Source organism: Manis javanica, chromosome 16 (assembly GCF_040802235.1).
Source record: "Manis javanica isolate MJ-LG chromosome 16, MJ_LKY, whole genome shotgun sequence".
NCBI classification, from domain to species: domain Eukaryota; kingdom Metazoa; phylum Chordata; class Mammalia; order Pholidota; family Manidae; genus Manis; species Manis javanica.
Window position 1 is genome coordinate 37049364 of NC_133171.1, and position 27443 is coordinate 37076806.

At 42.2% G+C, this 27443-nt stretch overlaps 1 protein-coding gene across 3 annotated transcripts in view; it reads right to left on the minus strand.

Annotated features, from left to right (window-relative positions):
* Positions 1–27443, minus strand: part of LRRC1 (leucine rich repeat containing 1) — a 128098-nt gene that overhangs the window by 99054 nt on the left and 1601 nt on the right. The window contains exon 2 of one of the 3 annotated variants that reach the window (XM_037002979.2): positions 19821–19949. The exons of the other annotated variants lie outside the window; for them this stretch is intronic. Coding sequence (XP_036858874.2) covers positions 19821–19856 — 36 coding nt within the window. The 5' untranslated portion in view covers positions 19857–19949. The remainder of the gene's footprint in view (positions 1–19820; positions 19950–27443) is intronic. 3 annotated transcript variants of the gene reach the window in all.

Genomic DNA, 27443 nt, shown 5'->3' on the forward strand with positions numbered 1-27443 from the left:
AGCGAAAGCAGTCTTAAGAGGAAAGTATATAGCAATCCAGGCACACTTGAAGAAGGAAGAACAATCCCAAATGAATAGTCTAACATCACAATTATTAAAACTGGAAAAAGAAGAACAAATGAGGCCTAAAGTCAGCAGAAGGAGGGACATAATAAAGATCAGAGAAGAAATAAACAAAATTGAGAAGAATAAAACAATAGCAAAAATCAACGAAACCAAGAGCTGGTTCTTTGAGAAAATAAACAAAATAGATAAGCCTCTAGCCCAACTTATTAAGAGAAAAAGAGAGTCAACACAAATCAACATAATCAGAAATGAGAATGGAAAAATCACGACAGACTCCACAGAAATACAAAGAATTATTAAAGACTACTATGAAAACCTATATGCCAACAAGCTGGAAAACCTAGAAGAAATGGACAACTTCCTAGAAAAATACAACCTCCCAAGACTGACCAAGGAAGAAACACAAAAGTTAAACAAACCAATTACAAGCAAAGAAATTGAAACAGTAATCAAAAAACTACCCAAGAACAAAACCCCGGGGCCGGACGGATTTACCTCGGAATTTTATCAGACACACAGAGAAGACATAATACCCATTCTCCTTAAAGTGTTCCACAAAATAGAAGAAGAGGGAATACTCCCAAACTCATTCCATGAAGCCAACATCACCCTAATACCAAAACCAGGAAAAGACCCCACCAAAAAAGAAAATTACAGACCAATATCCCTGATGAATGTAGATGCAAAAATACTCAATAAAATATTAGCAAACAGAATTCAACAGTATATCAAAAGGATCATACACCATGACCAAGTGGGGTTCATCCCAGGGATGCAAGGATGGTACAACATTCGAAAATCCATCAACATCATCCACCACATCAACAAAAAGAAAGACAAAAACCACATGATCATCTCCATAGATGCTGAAAAAGCATTTGACAAAATTCAACATCCATTCATGATAAAAACTCTCAGCAAAATGGGAATAGAGGGCAAGTACCTCAACATAATAAAGGCCATATATGATAAACCCACAGCCAGCATTATACTGAACAGCGAGAAGCTGAAAGCATTTCCACTGAGATCGGGAACCAGACAGGGATGCCCACTCTCCCCACTGTTATTTAACATAGTACTGGAGGTCCTAGCCACAGCAATCAGACAAAACAAAGAAATACAAGGAATCCAGATTGGTAAAGAAGAAGTTAAACTGTCACTATTTGCAGATGATATGATACTGTACATAAAAAACCCTAAAGACTCCACTCCAAAACTACTAGAACTGATATCGGAATACAGCAAAGTTGCAGGATACAAAATTAACACACAGAAATCTGTAGCTTTCCTATACACTAACAACGAATCAATAGAAAGAGAAATCAGGAAAACAATTCCATTCACCATTGCATCAAAAAGAATAAAATACCTAGGAATAAACCTAACCAAAGAAGTGAAAGACTTATACTCTGAAAACTACAAGTCACTCTTAAGAGAAATTAAAGGGGACACTAATAAATGGAAACTCATCCCATGCTCATGGCTAGGAAGAATTAATATCGTCAAAATGGCCATCCTGCCCAAAGCAATATACAGATTCGATGCAATCCCTCTCAAATTACCAGCAACATTCTTCAATGAATTGGAACAAATAATTCAAAAATTCATATGGAAACACCAAAGACCCCGAATAGCCAAAGCAATCCTGAAAAAGAAGAATAAAGTAGGGGGGATCTCACTCCCCAACTTCAAGCTCTACTACAAAGCCATAGTAATCAAGACAATTTGGTACTGGCACAAGAACAGAGCCACAGACCAGTGGAACAGATTAGAGACCCCAGAAATTAACCCAAACATATATGGTCAATTAATATTTGATAAAGGAGCCATGGACATACAATGGCAAAATGACAGTCTCTTCAACAGATGGTGCTGGCAAAACTGGACAGCTACATGTAGGAGAATGAAACTGGACCATTGTCTAACCCCATATACAAAGGTAAACTCAAAATGGATCAAAGACCTGAATGTAAGTCATGAAACCATTAAACTCTTGGAAAAAAACATAGGCAAAAACCTCTTAGACATAAACATGAGTGATCTCTTCTTGAACATATCTCCCCGGGCAAGGAAAACAACAGCAAAAATGAGCAAGTGGGACTACATTAAGCTGAAAAGCTTCTGTACAGCGAAAGACACCATCAATAGAACAAAAAGGAACCCTACAGTATGGGAGAATATATTTGAAAATGACAGATCCGATAAAGGCTTGACGTCCAGAATATATAAAGAGCTCACACGCCTCAACAAACAAAAAACAAATAACCCAATTAAAAAATGGGCAGAGGAACTGAACAGACAGTTCTCCAAAAAAGAAATACAGATGGCCAAGAGACACATGAAAAGATGCTCCACATCGCTAATTATCAGAGAAATGCAAATTAAAACTACAATGAGGTATCACCTCACACCAGTAAGGATAGCTGCCATCCAAAAGACAAACAACAACAAATGTTGGCGAGGCTGTGGAGAAAGGGGAACCCTCCTACACTGCTGGTGGGAATGTAAATTAGTTCAACCATTGTGGAAAGCAGTATGGAGGTGCATCAAAATGCTCAAAACAGACCTACCATTTGACCCAGGAATTCCACTCCTAGGAATTTACCCTAAGAACGCAGCAATCAAGTTTGAGAAAGACAGATGCACTCCTATGTTTATCGCAGCACTATTTACAATAGCCAAGAATTGGAAGCAACCTAAATGTCCATCGGTAGATGAATGGATAAAGAAGATGTGGTACATATACACAATGGAATACTACTCAGCCATAAGAAGTGGAAAAATCCAACCATTTGCAGCAACATGGATGGAGCTGGAGAGTATTATGCTCAGTGAAATAAGCCAAGCGGAGAAAGAGAAATACCAAATGATGTCACTCATCTGAGGAGTATAGGAACAAAGGAAAAACTGAATGAACAAAACAGCAGTGGAATTACAGAACCCAAAAATGGACTAACAGGTACCAAAGGGAAAGGAACTGGGAGGATGGGTGGGCAGGGAGGGATAAGGGGGGGGAAGAAGAAAGGGGGTATTAAGATTAGCATGCATGGGGGGGAGGGAAGAAGGGGAGGGTGGGCTGCACAACACAGAGAGGACAAGTAGTGACTCTACAACATTTTGCTAAGCTGATGGACAGTAACCGTAATGTGGTTGTTAGGGGGGACCTGATATAGGGGAGAGCATAGTAAACATAGTATTCTTCATGTAAGTGTAGATTAAAAATTAAAAAAAAAAAAAAAAAAAAAAGAAAGAAAGAAAGAAAGAAGAAAAAGGGGGATTACTCCTTAACAGGATAAAACTATTGGTAAATCAAAGATCAACGCATACTTTAAATATCCTTAATGTTGATCACTTAAAGGGTGTCAGATGATCAGCTATGGAGGTACTCTTTTCTGATAATATTCCTTTCTCTTAATTTAAAAAAAAAAAAAAAAAGCAGTTACTGTGTGCTGACCTCCAATGAGTTCTGCACAGTGGTATAGAGGGCATGTCAAAGTGTGGGCAAAGGGTCTGTTTGTTTCTATGCAGGAGATCAAGGCCTAGCTTGGATACCCAGAAAATGAACTAAGATACGATATGATCATCAAAAAGCCTCCACAGGGATCCGGACGATGCTGCGGTTGTGGCTGCATCCAGCCCACCATCTCCTGGACTTGCCATGAGAAGGAGGAGGGAGATGTCTAGGCTGGCATGTGCATACAGTGAGACAACGAATTTGACCGGATCTGTACTGTTGGAACTCAACCAGGAGTTGGGAGGGGTGCAAGTTGCAGCACTCCAAAATCTCATGACTATAGACTATCTATGGTTAAAAGAACATATGGGATGTGAACAGATCCCAGAAATGGGCTGCTTTAATTTGTCTGATGGTTCAAGTACAGTTGGACAATATCCATCATATCATAGATAAATTTTCACAAATGCCTAGGGTGCCTAAATGGTTTTCTTGGCTTCACTGGAGATGGATGGTAATTATAGATTTGCTTTGTTTATGTCACCGTATTCCTATTATGTTAATATATGTGTGCAAATTAGTTAGTAGTTTAAAACCCATACATACTTAAGGTACTATACAAGAAGATATGTCAAAGAAATAATCAATCCTCCCAAGTTTCCTTCGTATGCTACATCTATAGCTTTTCTTCTTCCTTCCTAATTACAACCCTTAAATAGAATTCGTGCCTCATATCGAATTTACCGAGTATCATAATTCCTCCAGGTGGTAAAGATACCTTGAGACAAGTGCTGGGCATAGAAGCCACAGGGCATAAATCTGCAAAGAAGTAAAAAGCTAACCTTTGCAAACAATATGGCTTCTCTCTCACTTACCAACTTTACATTTCCCTGTATGGCCCCAGAAGATGACTGGTTAGCCAGAGACGGGTAAGATTCCTCAAGGGAGGAACAACCTAAGACAGGCACAGTCGCAGGGGGGCCATCAGGTGAGAATTTGGGGATCAACAGAGGTGAGGCTCAGAACCTCACCCCCCCTGCTTTGAGAGAAATCTTCTGCATCCGTGGATGTCTTGATGCCCTTGTCTAGCCTGGATTAATACTTAGTCCATAGGCACACACCTGATCATCTGATCATCTACATTTGCCTTCTTACAGCACTAAACTATGTTTTCTACCTTTATCTTGCATCTACCTACCACTTCAGCATTTTATTAAAAATAAAAATAATAATAATAGTAGGAGAAATGGGGGATCAACATATAGATCAAGTACAAAAATCAAACGAATATTCATATTTGACCTGATTGTTTATAGGTCATATTGCATGATCAAAACCGAAAGTTTCTGTGATGACTGCCCTTGTACTGTTCACCATGTAAGAATTTATTCACTATGTAAGAATTCGTTCACCATGTAAGAACTTCTTTGTTATGCTTCAGAAGATTGGAGACTGACGAGAATTAGGCTTGAGATGGATTAATGATTGTACATTGAGCGTTGACCCCCCTATACTGAATTTTATTGTTGTTAACAACCATTTGATCAATAAATATGAGAGATGCCCTCTCAAAAAAAAAAAAAAAAAAAAAAAAAGTCCAGGGTACTTTGAAGGGTGCTCAAAAATGTTTTCATTTTTTTTAAGATCAAAAGAAAAAAATGAATATAATAATAATTAATCCAGCCTGGATTATATCTGTTTATCACAGTCATAAACTATGACGAGTAATAGTTTTACAGAGGAAGGTGCCCATGAAGGCAAAGGCCCAATCCTGGGGCCCAGGGGAGACATATTTGGCTCTGCAGGTAGAAAAAAAAGCAGACGCCAGCAAGGCAAATTGCTCAGGGTCCAAGGCAGACAAGTGGGGACTTAGAGGGCATTCAAATGACGTACAGCATTAACACAAATGACTTTCTTCAGTGACACCTGAGTGGTGAACTCTGATAATTACCACAGGCACAATGTAAAGGAAAAAGCTTTTTTGCTTTCAATTGTTCAAAGAAAGCCTGGTTCAGGTGACAGATTCTTAAGTATTCTCGGAATGACAGAAAACAAGCTCAGGTACCCAGAGAAAGAACAAATAAGTCAACAGATGCTTAAGCAGATCCTTCTATGTGGCTGCCACTGCAGGATACAAAAGGGGTAGCCCATAATAATAATGCTGCTGATACTCTCGTTTTTTTTTTGCCTTGTTCTTTTCTTCCCTGATCATACCTACTTCACTTGAAAATAATTTTTTTCTTTTACCAAAGTGGGATTTTACTATAGGTACATTTCAATGTCTTGCCTTTGTCATATAGTATTACATCATGAATAATTTCTCATGTCCTTAAATAGAGCATCTGGAATTCACCAAGGCATCCTGGCCACAATGGAGAGACATGGGGTAAAGGATAATAAAATGGGGGGATTCAAAACTGGTTGAACAATCAAGCCTGACCAATAGGCTCGTTATCTACCTGTTATAACGACGACAGGAGCATGAGGCAGGGCTTCACACTTCAATATTTTAACCAATGAATTTAAGACACTGATATTCACCAGCAGTGTACCTGCAAAGCTCTGTACTAAATGCTGTACTCATCCAAACATGGACTAACCTTACCCTAATAGCAGGCTTGTGAGACAGATTTTTCTGTTTTATACCAAGGAAACAATATAAAGATAGAAGTTCCAAGAAATTGAGTAACTTACTGAAGATCAAAACTAGCAAATAGCAGAACAGAAGTCTAAATTCAGTCTCCAGCTCCTACCTTCTTCCCATTTGATTTATTTGATTTTCAGGGTTCTTCAAACTAGCCAATAAGTTGTATTAAAATCAGATGAAAAAAAAATCTCTTTAAAGGCAGCTACAGTAAAGCTGATGTGCTAATCTAATGAGATAAATTTAGCCCCAAGAAATGTGAAGTCTTCACTAGAATCCAAGAATTCTGTACAGAATAAAGGACATTTGGCCCAAAAACAACATGCATGAACAAAACTTGTAGATGGATTTAACTATAAAGCTCAATATGAGTCCAAGAGTTATATACCCAAAAGTATACATGTTAGCTAAACTATCAACTTAGTGTGAATCCAATAGTTATACAGGCATTTATATCCTGTAAGACTGCATTCATAAAAGTATTATATCCAGAATGAGGAAAGAGATGGTTCTCTTGTCTTGGCTGGCATATCTCAGGTGGAGTACCACATTTTAAAAAGGATTCTGGTGAAATGTAACATCTCCATGGGAGCATAACTAAGCAAGATAAGTGAACTAGAAATGTTAAATTAAGAGGAGATTGTGGGGGTAGGATAGATTCAAAGGCAGAAAGGATGGTGGCATACATTCCTTCAAACACAGACAGAGCCTCCGCTGCCCTCATCCCTTCCATCAGAGTTTACTGTTCTTTGGTCCACAGAGTAGAGGTTGTGGACTCCTTTATAGATATGTGAGTAGAAAGATACACTCTCAATCCAGGACTAAATAATTGAGTTCTTCTGAGAGCAATTTCAACTTCTCCCTAGGGCTTACTATATATTCACTCAATAAACGTTTAGGCAATCTATGAAGATAGGGCAGGAACATAATGTCTTCAAGTACTTTTCAAGGCATCCATGAATGACATCTACCTCCCACTCTTTTATAGTTCTACCTGCCAGAAGCATAAATCCAGGGAAGGATAAGAAGATACATGTGAAGAGCAACAAAGGCATGTAAACCCAGAAAAGATATCCAAACATCAGTTCTCCAAACTGCCTTTCCATTTTTAACCTTCTTCATCACATCACTCTGACACTTAACTCACCTTTCTGGCAAGACCTCCCAATTACTGTGTGACCCTTAATTGTCTCTTTCTTCCACAACTCTCAGCAATTCTTTTTCTGATCCTACAGAGCTTTATTACAGGTTCCAATCGTCACAGACATAAGTCACTGCTGCCACTTCCCAGGCCTCTCAGCCTCCAGGCAGTTAACTGTGGAGGCCTCCCAGGGTCCTGTCCTCAGAGCTACTGGCAAGGTCAGGGCCCTCCCTGACAACTTCAGACCTAAGACACGTGTGTTGTACCAAAGCATTTAATTTAGCTGCTCAACATGGGTTCCTATGCTCTGTCTCGGCTGACTCATACCACAAAAGAGAAAAGCATTTATGAAATGAGATTAAGGAAGGATTTAAGTACTCTCTACCATTTTCTATAAGTGAAAGGCAGTAGATTTAGCAAATCACTTCAGTGACCATGATGTCTATTCAAGGAAAGACTCAAGGGGATAGTTAAAAAAAAAAAAAGAAGAAGATGATGAAACTTAATTTAGAAAGTGTTTTTGATTTAACTATATTCTCCATGCTCATAACATTATTCATAAACATATACACACACAGTCACATAGAGCTAAAACAATTTATCACTGTTTTGTAAAAACGGGATACTGTACAATCTTATCTGCATCTTTCTTTTCTTACACAAAAAACACATCAAAAAAGTTCCTTCATGACAACGAATTAACAGAGCTCCACCTCACCTTTTTAAGGACCATACATAGCCATGGCATACATGATTAACAATTTATTCAAACATTTCCCTAACAGGCATTCATTTTATTTCCTTTTCCTTTTTTTTTCTGTTCCTTTACTTTAGCCACAACAAAAATGTATTAATAAATCCTTCCTTATATATCTTTACACACTGGTATTTCTATTTTTAAAACAGAATGACAGAACTAGAATTACTGGGCTAGATTTTCTATTTTAAAAGACACTGCTGTAATGGTTTCCAAAAGAGACGGATCACTCACAGGTCCACCATTTCACTCTCTCTGAAAAGATGCAAAATAAAGAAAGAGAGACTTTCTCCTCTGAAGGGATATGCAAGCCTGGGAAATGGACAGAAGGTACACCCACTTGTCACTGTACAACTTTTTGCTCTGTCTTAGTGTTTTACTATGTCCATATATTATACTTTCAAAATCTCAAATGCTCTTTGAAATATCTGTAGACATTTCAAAAAAAATAAGCACTGGCCATACAGCATTGGCTACATGCAATTAGGTGATGTGAAATTAAAGATGCATGGAATTTAAACTTAAACATTTTTTGAGTATCTACACTACTCTAGATTCTAGGGACACAAAAATTAAGGCAGCCTCTTCCCTTAAGGAATTCAGAGTCCAAGAGAGCAAAAGACCTGTGTGCCAGACATTCACAAAGCCATGTGGCAGCTAAAATTGCTCAGGGGGTGAGGATGCCCTCTGGGCTCACTCCGGGGCCAGGAGCTGATATGTAGGTAAGGCCTTAGACAATCACTACCTCTCACTGGAATTAGGGGCAGGAATCTTGGGTGAGATCATGGGTGACTTTTTCTTCTGTCTCTTTAAAAACATTTCTATATGGTCAAGGTTTCCAAAACAGGCATCAATATCAATTTCCACAGCCAGATGCAAAAAAAGAAAGATACTCCCCCCAAAAAATTAATTGCCAGTATCAAAAATATCACCCCAACTAATTTTTTAGCTTAAAAGCTGAAGCACTAATTAAATGTCTGTCCATTTTCTTTGTCAACTATCAACATGTTGAAATGTTTTTTAAAGAGGAAGAAAGCTGGATCTGTAGCGGGCATTCAGATAGTCGCAGATTGTTTGGTATGTACACAAGCATTCACAAGAAGTGGTGGAGGGGAGGAATCAGAAAAAACAGGAAAGTAAGGGTGATATCCGTGCCCGTTTTCCTTCCCTCCAGCCCTCATGAACTTACTCAAAGAAATATTTAGTTCACAAGATATCCTAGAAAATATTTAAAATCTTGAATAAGGAAATTTAATATGCTATTTATACATTCTATTATAATAAAGCTATGTTTAAAAGCAGTGACTACAAATCTAGCTCTATTTTGATTTTGGTAATTCAAAATGAACACAAAGAGGCTTTTCACTGATTTCTGTAGACATTAGGCACTTAGAATTTCCATCTCAGTGATTTCTCTTTTCCCATGTGACTCTTGCATTTAAGATTCACGGACCTATGGGGAGATATATCAAGGGGATCAATTCCTAAAATATATCTATATATTCTGTCAGGTAATGAACACAGAATCACTACTGTATAATAAGTAGAGAACATTGACCCAACATCTATTTTGTAGTCCAAGTCTAAATTATCCCGAATATAATTACCAAGCCAAGAATGAGGAAACATTCCAAACAAGAAAAAAAATGTGCCCTTTGGTACCATGCTTACCATAATTTCTATGCTAAAAATATCTAATAAATAGCCCAGCGTCAGAAGCATTGAAGATGAAAGCCTTGTTAACTTTAAATCTGCTTCTGAAACTAGAATTACATTAGACACACCTTCATGCATTTGCCAAAAGAGCTCATATTATAAAAGCAAAACTTTCAATTAAAATTTTAAATGATTAGCAAGAAAAGAATGCAGAGTTGTTCCACTTCAAAAGTTGCAAAGGGGAGATGAAAACTAAAAGCAGCAACATGCTTGGGTACTCGTTAAACCTGCTTATATCCTGGATACAGGAAGTGTTTTGTTTTGATAGCACCCTGGGCCAAACCCAAGGCATTATTTTTCAGTGCTAACATTAAAAACAAATAAAAATAAAACATTTTGTAAAAACTGGTCTGCCTGTCTTCCAGGAAGATCAAGATCCAGTTGGCCAATACAAAAAGCTTCAGAAATGACAGTCTGCGTGCACAGTGAGCCCTGTCTTCATGTGCCTGTGGACACGGGAAGGAGAATTTAATCTGGGTTTGTCCACTGAAAACTGATGTCTCAATTTTCCTATACATACAATAGGCACAGGCCAACTTTACAGACTGGAGAGTCCCTCGGCCTTGGCACCTCAGATCTACAGAAAACTGTCACCACATTTAATGACCTGAGAGGAGAGGTCGGGACCTGAACTAGGCCTCAGATACAGCACCTCACAGGCTCGGGGTGGGGGGCAGGTGTGTGTGTGTTGGTGCATGCATGCAGTATGTGGGAGGAGGAAGTCCTAGAGTAGAACAGAAAACAAGAGAAAGGCACAGCTCAAGCTATGACCCATTAAAGGGTCCATGGTAGGCTCTCATGATTGTAACTGCACACCACACCATTAACATCAGTATTAAACAACGATGGGGCATCCATCATCTCTGTGCCCCCCTATAATACTGGACTCTGGAACATCGGAAAAAGTATAAAATGTGATCCTTATCCTCAGGGGTTAGTTATACACTCCCTCACACACATATGCCAGAAATTCAGAGTAGGGATGTGGACCCTTTATTTTCAATCATAGGTAATTAACATAATAGGTACCAGAGTCAGGTGCTTTATGTACATGAACTACACTCACAATGCCTTCCTCTGATGTATCAAGTCTCACTTAAAGGATAAGAAAACTAAGGCTCAAAGATGTTCAAGTAACCTTGGCAATCTTTGCAAGATCATGTGACCAGTAAAGGGGTGGAGGCAGGATATGAACCTCAGTCAGTTCAACCCAAAGCCCATTCACAGGGTTTCTCAGTGTGACTGGAGGACCACGCCTGGGGCATTTGCCAAAACAAGATTCCTGGGGTCCCACCCACCACTCCCAATGGAATGAATCAGAATCTCTGGGGATGGCTCTCCAGGATCCATAGGTTTTAAAAGACCTCCCCGGCTTCTGATAAAGAACCAAATTCAAACCACTGTGGTTCCCCTGCCAGTGACTGGTCAGAGAAATGCAGCCTGGTTCTTTAACAGATATTCAAGAGGTTTGGCAATAAGGCTGATTTGTGTGCGTACTATTCAACAATCATGCCAGTATCCAGCCACATGCACATCATTCTTTAAAATCATCACTTAGGGAATCCGTAAACCAGTGAGTGGCTCCTAACCTACAGTTTCCAGAGCTCAGCAGGCCCACAAAGACAACAAGGCAGGTCTCAAAGGCTGTTCTGGTATTTCAAAAGCCAAGAGAAATTGTACATTTATCCAAAAGATGAACTAAAAGTCTAACTAAAATGCATTTAGAAATGGGAAAATCTGGTAGCCACTTACCAAACAGTGTGTGTCTGGAAGCCAAGTCTTTCAAGCCATGCTGAAAACACAGGGCTAAGTGGCACAGACTCCAAGTGGGCCACACGGTTGAAACATCTCTGCACCTCCCCGTTTGAATCCCCTCTGGGGGCTCCTGGCTGAGCAGAACAGCAGACACTGGACAGTGCTCCAGGGTCACATCTCCACTTTCCACAGCATTAGGGTATTTCCCAGACAGAGTCATAACCTTATCTTCAGACTTATTTCTTAGTCTGTCCCAAACATCAAACGTACCTTCAAAAGGGACAACGATTTGCAAAGTGATGGTCAAAGCTATGTGAAGGTGGCCTGAAGACAAACCATGCTTTGAAATTTGAGTAAAACCCATGAAGATACTAATAGAAAGGGCAAAACATGCACATGGATGTGAAAATGCCTCAGTTTCCCTACCAATAATCTCAACTGTAATTCACCACCTTTAAAAACTAAGAAAATAGCATATAAAATTTTACTGAATCAAAAAAAATTTGATGTACACATTGCTTTAACCAACTAACTCAAGCCAACCCCTTTAAAAAAATGAATTTGACATAAGAGAAATAGAGAGAGAAGGTGAGAAAAAGGGTAAGGAAAGAAAACGCTGTGAATAGGTAGGAGAGGAAGTACAAATCAAGAAACAAATAAGAAAAAAACAAACCAGGAGAACCAAAGGCAGACACACTATAGAGAAAAGGAAAAAGGATGCAGGAGCTTCAGAAGAAGTTGGGGAATTTGTTATCACCATCTGCAGTTCACAGGAGCCATACGCTTCAGATTACTATCAACTTATTAGCTCCTACTGGAACACTAATTAGCTAGTTAGCTCTTTATCTTTAAAACCTCCACCTGCCAAACAGAAAGAGATGACCAGGAAGTAAGGCATTACCAAGACTCTGGGATCCAGTTCACAATCACCTCCCACCCCACCTCCTGATACTGTCCTAGGAACACCAAGGTGTTTGCAGAGCCAAGGACCCAAACAGGCAGCCCGCACAGCCAAATTCAGACTACACACTTGACAACCAGTGCATTTTTGAGTTGCTGAGTAAATCTTGACTTCCAGAGGGGAAATAAAAGCTTGAGTGAGGCCGTAACAGCGGACCTACATCCCACCTTACGGGGCCAGGCTGCAGTGGGTAACGGTTACCCTCTTCAGATGGGGCATGTGCTCTTTTTTGGCCATATGTTTACTATACCCAGACCTCCTCATCTTATACAGTCCATAAGCCACAAGGCTTGATTCTGTGGCTCTAGATGGAGCTCATCCATCCAAGCCAAGCAGCTCCTGGGCTTCCTTAAGAGGCTGGAGACCTCCACACCCACCACAAGTCACCATCCACTCCCAGGTCACACCCTGGAATATGACCTCACCCAGAGCTGCTTCCTTTCACCATCTTCAACTCCAATATTGTGGATCTGGCCATGAGGTCTCACATGGCTTCATTCCCACTATTTTCTCTCTGACCATCCACCCCTTGTTAGAACTCCTTTCTCTGCCTCCCAAATACTTTTCATCAGACACCTCAATTGCCTCACACCCTCTTCTCTAGATGGAACAGGGACCTACACTCCTTCTTTCCCCAACCTGGACCTGTACAATCGAGCACTCTGGAGGGAAAGCCAACCACGGCGGCTGGGACCACCAGAAATTCACATCACCCCCAGGAACACCGTCAGCTCCCTCTCTCAGCCTTCCTTCCGCTCCACCTTCACCACCACCCTTGCTCACCCAGCAGATTGCCCTACTGGGTCCTTCACTGAGAAAACGGAAACAGGCTTGATCTTTTATTTACCTACACGCATCCTTTCCCTAGATCCTCCAATTCCGAAGGCGGTACCCAGTCACTCAAGCTGAAAAACTCAACTGTTGTCCTTGACCCCTGCAACCACCAGATGCTCCATTTCCAACCCTGTCAGTCACCAAATTCTGCTCCTGTCTGCTCCCAAAATACTCTCCCTGACTCCTGTCTTGTTCCCCTTATAGCCATCCACAAGCTGCCACCAGGCTGAGCTCTCTGAATTCAAGTCTGATAAGGCATTCCAGGGCTTACACTCTATTGATGATACGCCTCTACCTATAAAATAAAGGCCACACTCTAACTGGCGTTACAGCCACCCATGATGGGGCTCCTGCCTGTCCCCTGACACTCCCTCCTTAAATCCCATTCCTGAACCAACACACGGCTGTGTTATGCCCCATGCCCTCCACCTCCATGAAGCCTATGCCTCCAGCTCCACAATCCAGGCCTCATCATGATCGGCTCAACTGTCTGATTCCATCACTAAACTCTTACAACCCAAAAGCTGGGGCCATCACCCACTTTTGCATCCTCCGTGCCTAATAATGTCATGGGCCTGCAATGTGTGTTACCTGCATGAAGTTTTCAAGGCCATCACATGGCTGGGTCTGCCAAAGTGGCACATCACATGAAAAAGCATCATTCTTTGGAGTAGAACAGACCTGGACTAATGCCCAGCCAGGTCATTTCCCCATGAGTGACCTTAGGCAAGTGGACAGCCAGCCTCAGTTTTCTCATCTGTAAAACAGGACCCTAAAAAATCCTCCCATATAAGGCTGACTAAGGACCAAACAAATTCTGTTTAAGCGCCTGGTCTTGCATCTGGAATGCTCAGGCAGTCAATAAAGAGGTGCTATTGGTATTTTCAAAACTGTAACTGAGGTTTCATTCCACTACTCCAGGGTGTGGCCAGGTTACCCAGCGTGGGAGCAGCTCAGGCCCTGGGCTTCAGAAACACTTCCTGCCTTTTGTCCATTTTACTCCTTATTAACAACTCTACTAAGAGGCAAGAGGGAGAGGAACCGTCCTCTGTCACCATGACTAATGGTATGTCATCTTTCTGTGCTACTGCTGACCCGCTGCCCACGCCTCTGCCGCCCTCTCGGGTGGACGGCGGGCAGACAGAACGCTCCGAGCTGGGCGCACACGGAGGCCTGCAGTCAGGGGCACGAGACAGGCTGCCCCGCAGGTACCCACCGCCCCTCAGAACCCACCACCCTGCGGCACTAAGAGGGAAAGCCAGTTCTCACAAGGAGAAATGGCTGAGGACTGACACTACTCATTTATATATATATGTATTTCTTCTCATGCAACAGACATTTGATTTTTTTTTATCTTTCTTTGATCATTTCCTGTGAATAAGGCACTGAATTCCACAGGGCCTGAGAGAGAGATGCATAAAGTCCCTGGTGACAAACTGAGGGAACAAACAAATGCAGGGCTGGGCTTGGCAACAGGCAGGAGCTGCGGGGGAGGCGGAGCAGGGAGACAGGGCTGGGCCCAGAGGCCACAGCACCTGCCCTGGAGGCCTGAGCGGGCACACGGCCCAACTAAAGAGGCGCAGAGGTCTGGCAAACAGCAGACCACCGGGTCCCAATTAAAATGTAACAATTAAAACGTAGATCTGAAAGTACTAAAGAGTACTTAGAATGTACATTAGAATCTGGCAATTTGGAAAACAAGCATATTTGGTAATTTAATCTTTGTTATGCCCTATTATATTTTTCTTCTCTAACACACAGTGAGAAAAAAATCTTGGGAAAGTTTCCACATGTACAAGCTTTTATACATATATTTTTAAGAATACGTTGAAACAGAAATCATTCCTGCTAGAGACTTTTCCTGAGCAGATGGCGTGTGTTTTTGGCAGAAGACAGAGGGTTAAACCAGAGAGACTTAACAGCCATCTCCTACTCGGGGAGGGAAAAGGGCGTCTGCAAGAACCAGGCAGCCTGGCGCAGTCTGTCTGCCTCCCCTGCCTGCAGTGGCCTCTGCACCCCACGCCCCACACCCACTCCCAACCCCCTCATTCCTATCCCCTGCCTCCCTTGCCTACCTGCTTCCCACTACAGGGGCCAAAAGAACCCGAGGGCTGGCCCTGTGACTCCATTTATTCCTCAAGATGCCACGCTTGAGCTCCTCAAGAGGAGCAGCTGGAGAGGCCCAGCAAGTCACAGAGAGGTCACACCAGCAGTGCCAACCTGTAAACCAACCCTAAGGGCACCTTCCTTCAGGCCTCCTTACATCTGCATCACCGAATGCCTAGGTAATGTGTTTACGCTTCAGATGTTTGTTATCTGCCAGCAGGAGTGGTCCAATACACTCTTCTCTATCTCCAGGTCTGAATCCTCTGTAACAGGAAACCACCAGTGAGCTGAAACCACAGACGCTACCTGACACTTCTCTGGGGCCAGATTTACTTTGGACCTAAACCTGAAAGTTGAAATGAAACATTTTAGAATATAATTTTAAATAGGCTATATAAACTATACCTCACAAGCAATAACCCTCTGCTATACTTACCTTATAAAAATATCCTTACACAGATTTGCTTTTTAAACAGCAAGTTACTAAAGAGGGGTGGGGATGGGTAAGGTTGAAAAGCAGGGGTGGGATTAGCTTTTTCCACCTGGCCTCTGTGTAACTTCAGTGAATCACTAGCTACCAGAAACACGGGGTATACAAAACACCTTCCCCCTCTCTCCTCTTGCCATTTTAGAATAAAGTTATCAAGAATCACAGTGTGTGAATAACTATAGCATACTATCAGGTAAGGCGAGTTCATTGCAAAATGCGTATTTTCTATTAACTTCAGCTTATCAGCACCCACTTGTAGCAGTAGTCAAATATGTATAGTTTCAGAATTACATTACAACCTCTTTCTAATACTGACCCTTAAGGTCAAGACTAATAACTGCCTCATAGGCTAATCATTTGATATCACGCTTTGAGAACAGAGGCAATCGTGTAACAGCTGAGTAATTATGCACAGAATTACAATGCTTCTATGATAAAAGCAGTGTTCATTACGTTCAGTAAGACTCCCATCACTTTCCCAAATGGATGTGCTTTTACTTTACAAGTGTGTAAGGATACAGCTGTAAGTTACTTAGCCTCCTTTTAAATATTACACTTAAATGAGCACATAAATGAGTCAGGTGACCTGACTCTTTAAAATGAAATTTCAGCTCAGTGCTTTTTCTTCATGAGGCAAAAATAACCCAGGAGTCATGGGTGTCTCTCTGTTACCTTTCACAGAAGATATGCAACTCCCAGCCTATTAGGTGGCTTTTGGTGCAAATAAATACGGTATCCCCACGTCTGACCTTGAGGAAGCCAGGCCGGTTGGTTAGGAATAATGGCTCTCAAACTAGACTGCATCAGTTTGTCCCCCAGCTCTGCTACCTACTAGCTGTGTGACCTTAGCCAGGTAATACATCTTTCTGTGTCCCAGTGTCCTCAACAGTAAAATAAGGCTATTTATGTAAAATGAAGTTATGATTGTTGTTCAGGATTAAATGAGTAATCAAGGGAAGTATTTAGAACAGTTCAAGGTACATTGCTCAAAAATGTTTGCTGTCTTTATTATAGTTATCATTACCCAGACTTCCTAAGTCCTAGGTCTCATAAAAACTTCAGACATGGCCCAACTCAAATACTTAGCAGTTTGTATACTGCTATATTCCCTTTTCCAGTCCTCCCTAACCCAGGAAATGGCTCTGCCATCCCCCAAATTGCTAAAACCAAAAATCTACATCCAATACATTAGGTCTTGTTAATAATACTCCCCAAATACATCTCATTACTCACTGCTACCACCCTAGTCCAAGTCACCACCAGCTATTCTTTAACCCTTTCAATAAAAACCTCCTCTCCAGGTCTCCCAGCTTCCTTAAACTGCTCCTCCCTACAGACTAATCTCTAACCACCAGGCAGAGTGAACTCCCTAAAGCATAAATTAGGTATTTTATGGGCTTAATGATCTGCCATACTTCAACTGACCAAAAAAAAATCCAAAATCCCCACTGAGATCTCTGAACCTCTACATACATGAGCCCCCCAACACCTTCACCTTGATCTCCTACTCCCCGTCTCCCTGTCACTGTGTATTCCCGCTTCGCTGGCCCTCTTTCTGCAGCACACCTACCAAGCTCATCCCTGAGCCTTTGCAAGGACCTCCTCCATGGTCACATGGCGGCCTCACCACATCAGTGCAAACGTCACCTCAGAGGTCCCCTCGCTCACTGTCACTCCACAGCTACTGCCCTCACCACTATCTGAAATTCCTATCTGCTTATCATTCTACTGGGTGTGTCCCTTCCCCAGAATGGAAGCTCCATAAGGTCAAAGATATCTGCCTTGCTAGACAGAACAGTGCCTGAAGAACAATAACACCCAATAAAGTAGAGTGAACAGGGGAAAAGGAGAGAGGGTCTGTGAGGGTCCAGCAGAGATCCATCCCCAGGCCCCTTCCCTGACCTGTGTCGTCCAGGAAGCCCAACACTAGCGGCCAGTCAGGAAGCCAACTGCTCAGCAGGAGAGCCGTACTCAGCTTTGATCCTAATATACTCCTTGAAAAGCCACCTCTGTCTGACATTAACTCATAGATATTCTTACACATCAGTCCCCAAACTACGTCTCCCCAAAAACACTCTCAGATGTGCAAGTCAACCCAAAGTGCTTTCAGACAATCACCTCTGAATTGTGTGAGTTCATTTAATGAGACAGAAAGTCCCCGCTAAGTTGCCCATTTTTCCTCAGTTCTAGAAGCTGGGAAAATGCAACTGACACAGGAGGAAAAATTCAGTGTTCATAGGTTGTTGGTGTGTGAGCATATGTGTGTGTTTTAACCAAAGAAAATCTGCTGCTCTTTTTCCCTTCATTGGTTCTGGGAATCAACAACTGACCACAGGAGGGTAAGTATTTGGAACAGCTCCTCCTTATTATCGAGTCCTTGATTATAATGATTAAGCCTAGACTTGCTAAACCTCACTAAGCAACAGAGCATGTGCACAACTGTGGGACCACTCTCCTAGGGTTAGCATTGTAGTATCAAGTCAAAATTTTCATAAAATTAGCATCCAAGGAGGTCAGAAGTCAAAGGGAACCCGAACATCGCTGACACCATCCTTTCATCACTTAGATAAGGAAACTGAGGCTCGAGGGATTATGATTCACCCAGGGTCACAATGCTAGTGTCGGACAGAGCAAAAACAAGAACCCAGGGCTGATTTCACTCCATCATGACGCCACCCATGCGTGCAAGGACAGCAGAAAGTCCAGCTCTTCTTGGAGTCATCGTCAAGCTCTCACATGTCTGGCTCAAATTCATTTCTAAATCCCCTCCCCAACAGGGCAGACACTTCCCCGAGAATGCTACTCCAATATGTATTAAATGTCTGCTCTGTGCTAACCACCCTGTTAGGCAACAGGAATGCAAAGAAAAGGTGGATAGCTTTAAGAAATGCGCTTTGATGAGGTACAGCGATAATTACAAAGAGGTGAGAGTAATGGCCACAGGTGTCCCCAGAGACCAGAGAGGAGGTAAAGGGCAGCTTGATGGAAGAATGTTATCGTCTAAGCTATATCCCAAGAGATGAAGAGCAATGAGCCAGGCAAAGAAGCAGAGGAAGAGTAACTCATGGTAGACAGAGTAATAAAAAAACGAAGACCCAGAAGCACGAAAACAATACATTGGTAACCAAGGGCAGCTAACTGTTGCTGAAACACAAGGTTCAAGTTGCAAGAGATGGGTGGTAAGGTGGAAGGAGAAGGCAGAAGACAACAATGTTGACAAGTTGTATGCTGCGGGTGTGGGAGCCATACAGCAGGAAGTCAGTCATCACACTTGTGTTTTAGAAAGATCATTCCACCAAGTATTGAGAAAGGATATGAAGGGGGCATGAATAAGAGTCTGGGCATCTCAAAGGAACTGATGCACACAGTCATCACACCAGTTAATGCCCTAGCTTCACGTCTCCCCTCACATGCTACACACCATCCTGCCCTCCTGCTCCAGAAACAGAACCAAGTCATCCTAGAGTGAAGGTCTCTGCTCCGTAACACAGCACTGTGTCACCTCTCAAAGCTCCCCGTCTGCCATACCTGCCCTCCTTTCCAGCCCATCTGAACCAACCTTCAGTGAAAACCAGAGCCCTGCTTTCCAGACGTAACAACAAACCTCCTCCAAGCATCCACAGTAACTCCTAATTTGCAGATCCATGTAACACTGAGCCACATGAGGAATTCCATGGCACTAACCTTCCCTCCCTGACTAAAGAGTGAAAGCTACCAAAAGGCAAAAATTAAATATCAGTCTTCCAAGTACCTGGAACAAATATCTGACTGATGCCCACCTGAGGCCTTTTCCAGGCTTATGGGGAAGAGTCAGAGTGAAGGATAAAGGGAGCAGAGACGACAGGACCAGTCTCTAGGCCTATTTTTCCAGCCCCCAAAAAGATCACAGGACTTACAGTGAGGAGTTGGAGACGGACAGCCTGTATTTTCATTTTGCTTTGACACAGCACTTTACCCCTCTAGGCTTTTGTTTCCTCGGCTGGAAAGTGGGTAGATTTCTATAATCTCTAGGCCACCATCCAAATCTGATATAAAAAAAAAAAAAACTTAGGCAATCTAGCAACATCTACCAAAATTTGTAAAGTGTATACCTTTCATCCATCAACAATTAGGCTTCTTGAAATTTATCTTAAAGAAACATTTTACAGGTATACAAAGTAATACATACAAGAACATTTAATCCAGCAGAGTTCATCATTACAAAAAAATTGGAAACGATTCAAATGTCCAGCAACAGAAGAATGGTTAACTAAATCAACTATGGTACATCCAATAAAAAGGACTACTACAGCACCGGAACCAGTGCATTTAAAATACATACCAATATGAAAGAAGTCCAGGACACAGTGTTAAGTAAAAACAAGCAAGCAGCAGAGCTATTTATATAGTAGGAGTTCTCTTTTTGTTTTAACACTAATAAATATATAGTGGGGTGTGAAGAGAAAAATCCTACAAGAATACATTCTGAAATTATTAATGGTTAATTGTATCACTTCCAGGAAGCCATGGAAAATGTCACTTCGTTTTTCCTTTGAATTCTTTGAAGCGTCCAAAACTTATTACTCCTGTACTAAGAGAGAAACAAGGCCACACCATGGTCCAAAGTCAGGCTGGCTGCGCTAATGCTATGCGCTTCAGAGGTCTCAACATCTTCCAGATGATCCCACCACGTCCTCAGAGGTTCAGAGGCCACTTCCCAGTCTTCATAACTCAAGCTCCTGGTCTCCACAAGTCAGCTGATGGCCCCCCATGACTATCTTTTCCCAAGAAGTGGGTGTGGCTTGCAGAAAGAACATAACTAGAGTGGTCAAGGTAGACAGAGTCCTCTCTGGCTAGCTGCACTATCCAGCAATCAGTCTGGAACATGCTGTAATTAGGTGCAACACCTCCTTCCACCCACCACATGGAAAATCCATTTCTTGCATTTTTGGAAACAGAAAAAAATTTCTTCCAACTGAGTCAAATTTTCTGGAAAGTAGAAGTTACATCCTAGATAAGGAAACTCTTCAAAATAATGACAAGGAAAAAATTAAAAAATGGATTTTTAAATATTTCATCTTACTTCCAGGAGTTCAAAGTATTTTATACTAACACACACATACCCCATTAGATCTCCTGAAATACATGCAATAGTAAATTACCCTTCCTGTCCACTAAATAATACCCAAGAGAAAGTAAATGGACATCCAGAGATCTCTCCCCTATGCACTTACCAAGATATGGACCATGATCTCTCCATCCCTCATAACTATCGTACAAAGTAGAGGACAAACATTTTGAGCCTGGTGTCCTGGGTAGAGTCCCACAACAGGCAAACTTTCCCTAGACTTCTGTGAGCAAAGAGACAAGCCTGCAGTGCTCACTGGACCCTCACCTAAAAGAACCCAATGCCTGTTTCATGCCACAGCAAGATCATGGTTGGGATTTTTGTCATCATTGCTAAGAAATGTTTACACTACTATTTCTGACCCTCTTGTGTAAATATCAGCTATGCTTTACCTCCAAAATTGCAAGTCTGTGGCAAAGAGTTCTTTTTAAGGAAATCCCAACTACTTCTCACAGTACAGAAGCTGTCAATTCTGGCAAAGATGAGAATGAACTGGAAGGTTGTGAGTTGGTTTCAAGGTGCCCCCATCTCACCAGGAGCCCCTGGAAAGAGGTCAGGGGGAACGAGGAGAGTAGGTTCATTTTGCTATTTTACTGGTATGACTCAACTTTGTCAATTCTACAAAAGTTTTTTTATTCAGTTTTACCTTTTCTCAAACACTTGAGCTATTTTTTTAAAAAAAGACATGCCAGCAACAAGTTTACTTCCAAGTTCCTCCAGAATAATAAAAATTCTTGAAGTATTGATCTTTTAAAGCATCAACAGAGGATGACGAAACTAAAGGTCCATGGTACAGTACATATATACTTCGCATTCATATTACTCAGAAAAATAGATCCCACAGGGTTACCAGTGTTACTGCAGCTGCATTTTTATAAACTTGATAACCACATTTATCTGAAACCCAAAAATAACACATTAGTCCTAGTGGTATATGTCTTTGACTAAGCTATGTCCCCTGACCATCCCCACAGGTGCTGGATCACTTCCTCGGGCTTAGGCTGCAACAACGGGCTCCTGACTGGTGTCCCCGACATTCTCTACTCAGCTCTGGGCAGATCTTTCTGAAACAAAGATCTAACTGCACTGCATCTCTGCTTACACACCCTCCAGGGCACTCCTTTGCCTACACGACAAAGTTCATCTCCTTAGCAAAACTAATAAGGCCCTTCTATGATCTGGTCCCAGGCCCCCCTCCAGTTACTCCCTACCACTCGGGTACCCCTCATTCTAGCCTCCTGGAAAGGATTAGTTTCAGCAACGAGGACATGCTTTTCCCTTCCTCCAGTCTAGTGGAAATGCCACCACCTTGAAAGCCTTCCATCAGCTCCACAGAGAGTGTGAGATGCCTCAAGGCTGCCAAGGGATTCTGCAGAGGCTCCCTCCGAAGCATCATCACATTGCCAGGCCTGCCAGTTCCCAGGTGGCTTCCCAGGTGATAAATGCACACCTGGAGTTGGAGTCAAATGCCTCCCCCAGAACTGACCTTAAACAGGTTTCTTAAACAAGCTTCTTAAATATGTCTCTGTTTCTGCATTTACAAAACTCAAATTATAATGGCTGAAGTGTGTTGTTATTCAGTTTATAAGAAATAATTTAATGTAGAGCACTTAATACAATGTTTGGAGCTCAGTAAAACCTCAGTAAGTAGTGGCTATTGTACTTATTAATAGGTAGCAGGTACTCACTAAATGTTTCTTAATCAAAGAGACTCTAGTCTCCACTAACACTGGGGCAAATTACAACTTCTCTAGGTCTTACTTTCCTCACCCAGCAAGTATGTGCGTGTGTGTGAGTGGGCGTGTGTTTCAGGGAGATGGGGCGAGGCATACAAGGGGAGGAAGGGGGGTTGGGCCAACAAATAAAAGAACCACAAACACTGAACTGCTAAACTGTGTAATAACAACAGGGTATCTGACAAATGAAAACTGTATTTCCATAACTAGAAAAATTTGCGGATCACCACTAAGGAGAAGTACTCTCTGGGACTCCCTTTCTCCTATGCTTTGATTTAAATTACTTTTGTTATTTAAGTATGTCTCAACATAAAACTAGGTGTGTCTTCCCTGTGCTTTAGCCCTTATAAAACTATGAGGTAAAACAATTTAAAGATCTGATAAAAGCCAATAAAAGAGAACTCAACATTAATTTAACCTGACATGAGATGATTTTACAGACACTGCAAGGCGACTCACAATGGCACATCACCTTGAAGCAGGTGCCTGGCAATTCTGCATGCCTACACCACATGGGCTCTGTGACCCCTTCAGCTACCCATTACTGTTCTCTAAGGAATGGCCATGAAACCTTTGTTCGTGCAACTTTCAGTCATTATCTGACCCTAACACATGATTTCTGCAAGAAATACATCTATTCTTCCTTCCCCTCTTAGTTAATTAGCTAGGGACAAATAAGGAGTACTCAACAAACAGGCACTAAATATCACACCACTCATCTGTATATTTCTCCAGATGTTACATAATCCATGATATTTTTAAATTGTTACTGAGAGAACTTTAAAATTGTAATTCTGATTTTGAAAAATAACTTACAAACTCCCAGGAAAATGTCTTCAAACTCCAACTTAAGAAACACTGTTTTATAATGACAGCATCTTGCCAGAGTATCTAGAAAGATCTTAGACATCTTGTATCTATCTAGCTGTAAGTGCTCTCCATGCATTACCTCTTTAGTCCCCAAAATAACCCTATAAAGCAGGTACTGCTCTAATGTAAGAAAGCCAAGCCTTGACGAAAGTATCCATGTGATGGAGCAGCATTTGAACTACCTGATTCCAGCATCGCTAGACGCTGACAAACCTGAAGAGCCTGGGCAGAAGACAACTAGCAATGGGCAGTATGAAGCCAGGAGAAACCAGCCAGGTGGCAGCAAGAAATCACAGAAAGAAAGATGGCATTCTGAAGGAAGAAATCACAGGGCTTAGTGACAAAGTGGATGGAAAGGACAAGGTAAGTCCTTGAACCTGTGAGAGGAAGAATGGGTGTCCCAACCCCTCAGGAATGGTACTGCTGGGAAGAGAAGCCAGTTCAGGAAATAAGATCTGAATTGAAATGTGGCAAAGGAACTCATTCCAGGTGGGACTAGACAACCTCTTAACAGAGCACAGCTGGAAATGCTCAAGTCATAGTCACAGAAATTATGTTTACAATACATAAAACTTACTTCAAAAAGATAAGACAAAGGTGCCCAGAACAGAAGAGATGGAGAACAAAGCCTGGCAAGACAAGACCACTAAATTCTGAACAACTCTGTGTCCTGACCAGTTCGAAAGACGAGTGTAGAGAATTCAGACTGTAGAAGGGGAATTACAGTGGCTGAGAAAAGGGGCAGCAACTCATGTGAGGCGTTACTCATGCAACAAGCATCTAAGTGCCCACTAGGTGCCAGATGCTGCCCTAGCTCCAGCCATGAACAAAAACATCCCAACCCTCATGGGGCTTACGGACTAGTTAGAGAGACAAAGAAGAAGTAAGCAGGTACACGGTCTCGAATTAGTCAGTCATTAGTGCTCTGAAGGCTAGGAAAAAAATAAATCAGGGTTTGGGAAAGAATGATGGGAGAGGACAGATATTTGGCATCATCAAAGATCAACTGGACTCGACATAAGAAAAGGTGACAAGAAGAAACTCAGTTTTTTAAGCTATAAAGACCTGAGAACATTCACTCAGAATACGTGCTGCCTATGAGACAAGGCACTGTGCCAGTGCCAGAGAAATCACACGAAAACATGTCTTTGGAGGTATTCAAGAATTAGTACACGTCATCGAGGGGGAAAGTGATGGTGTCAGAAACACTCAGAGGGGGAGCTGAGAATCTTAAGACACACAGCTTCACCGCACAGCTGATCATCACTATCTAACCAGCTAGACGGCCCTGAAAAAAATCACTTCCAAACTGAATATTCTGTGCCTGTACTGTATTAGAAAAGGCTAGATGACAGTGATCTACTAAATTAAAGGTAAGAGAAAGAAGCAGAGGAGGAAGATTTGTATCAGACTCAGCAACACTCATTCAGAAGATCAACAGCTGCTTAGGGAGCAGGACCTCCTGGTGCAGCCTCTGCGCTCAGTGGTGAGCAAACACATGCCGGCACCTCAAGAAGGTGAAAGTCAGATTGTCTCTCTTAATGCCATCCCAAAGGGATCAAGCTGGGGGGAGGGAAATGGGGAAGACTATCACCCAAGTGGGGCCAGGTTAACCCTGAGTGTCCTAAGCCTTCCTGCTCAACAGCACCCTTGAGAGGCTGTCACAGTTGGAATCACTACTGAGGATGGTGGTGCAGTTTTAGCAAAAGGTGAGATTAGGTAACCATCAGGTTTGGTAACTGTGCTGTCTGCTCCACTCCACACTCACTGTATCCGTACTAAAGTCATCTGTCTCCCCACAAAGCTGTGAAGAGCTGGTAGCAATAATACCTTCTTTAATCCCTGTATTGCCAACAACTAGCAAATAATGAAGAGTAAATAAATAACTAAGGCCAAGTTTTAATGACAATGAATAAAATAGGAGGAGTTAAATAACTGAGGTTTTGGTGGGTGTGAGAAGCCTAACAGGATGGATTCCTGCTAGGTGTCCCAAGCTGTTGAAATTGGTGGACACATGATAGTGGGGTGACCAGCAATTCTGCATCTAACCAGTTGGACAGCCCTAAAAAAGTTACTTCACTTCTGAGTCTCAATATGTAAAATGAGGGGGTTGCAACAAATCAGAGTTGCAGACCTTTTAGTGGATAGGAGATGCTTTTCATTATCCTGACACCTAAAGACTGTATCTTTGCTACTGAGGTAGGGGGTTCAGGCTTCCCCTTTGTGCTTCCAAACAAATTACTGAGGACCCCACACAGCCAGTATGGCCACGACCACAAGGGCCTTGCAGGTTTGTCAGCAACAGGCCCACTGAAGCAGGTGAGGAAACCTCAGGGAGGGGTTGGGAGAGGGGCCAGGGACAGCAGCGAGCAGTGGTAATGAGTTAAACCCATCTCAGAGGTAAAACAAGAGAGACTGACTGTGAATGAAGTAACTGTGCTTTCAAGGTGGTTGTTCAGGTCTGGTTTTTGCACACCCAGGCACCCAGACACAGTAAGTCAGGAAGAAACAGATTTTACACAATCTAAAAACTACAACTCAAATTTGTAAGAGAAATAATTCCCTGAAAGCAAGACCACCTATAGCTTTTGCAAAACTTGTTTATTTATTGTATTTACAGACTACTATCAGACTATTTTCAGCTTCTGAGAAATTTCCATTTAGATCAGTAGAAATACCTGACACTTTCAAAACCCGTAATTTCCCATACCAAGCTGAATTCCCCCCAACATTACAGGAAAACCCACAAACTTTGCAGAGGGAGTGAAAAGCCAATTCAGTTCAAGGAAATCTTCCAGTTCTACAAAAGAAACAAATAAGCAAAAACACCACAAAGGCCACTGAAACCTTTCTAGTTGAATAGCTTTTCACTCGATCTTTAACAACTTCATTCTACACCCTTGAAAAGTATTACATTACATAGGCTTTATTTCTGACAACAGCAATGGCTAAAACTTCTTACAACTTCGGGCAGTAAGTGAGCTTATGACTTTGAGGCCAAATTTAAGGAAGCTAAAGGCAGACAAAACCATGTGTTTGAAACTGCGGGTAAAATAACAAATGCCTGAAGGAGCTGGATGGCTTTTCTACTTCTAAGCTAAAAAAAGCCTGGGGGGCTCTGCCAAAATCCTAGTGAGGATTATCTCCAGGATTCCACAAAGCAAACCATCCAATTCCACACGAACCAAAGAAAGTTAATCCAAAAAGAATAACAACAAGAAACATTAAGAGAAATACTGTTCTGCTTTTTAAAACACTGTCAGCGCTGCAGAACGCATCGGGCCATTCTAACAAGCCAGAACATTTGACTAGTGAGTGTTTCTGTGACAGTGCGGTGGCTTTGTGCTAACTAACGGACGAGCAAGATATGAGTTCCGGTGCTCAGGCCTCCAGGTCCTCTCCCCAACTCCCAGCAGGCTAATCTCCCTACTTCCTGCACACCTTTGGATCACTGCACGCTGACTTCCTGCACACCCTGGATTTGGGATACCTTCCTCCTTAAGAATTACTCACGCTAAGCGCCCGACGCAAGCTCAAAGGTTAAAAGTTCGCAGTCCCTCCATTAAAGCCCAATCAGCAGGTGTCTCTTGACAAGTTCGGCGCAAAAGAGTGATTAGTTTACGTAAACAGCTCTGAAGAAGTAACGCATCACTGCAAGGACAGAAGTCAGCAGGCTGAATGGGGCCACTGCGGGAGAGGCGGCTACAGGGCTGGCTCGCCACACACAGCCTTGCTGACGTTCACCGCGGCCCTTCCACGCAACAGGTCCACGCAGACAGGTTCCGAGAGGCGGGCACCTTGGGCAC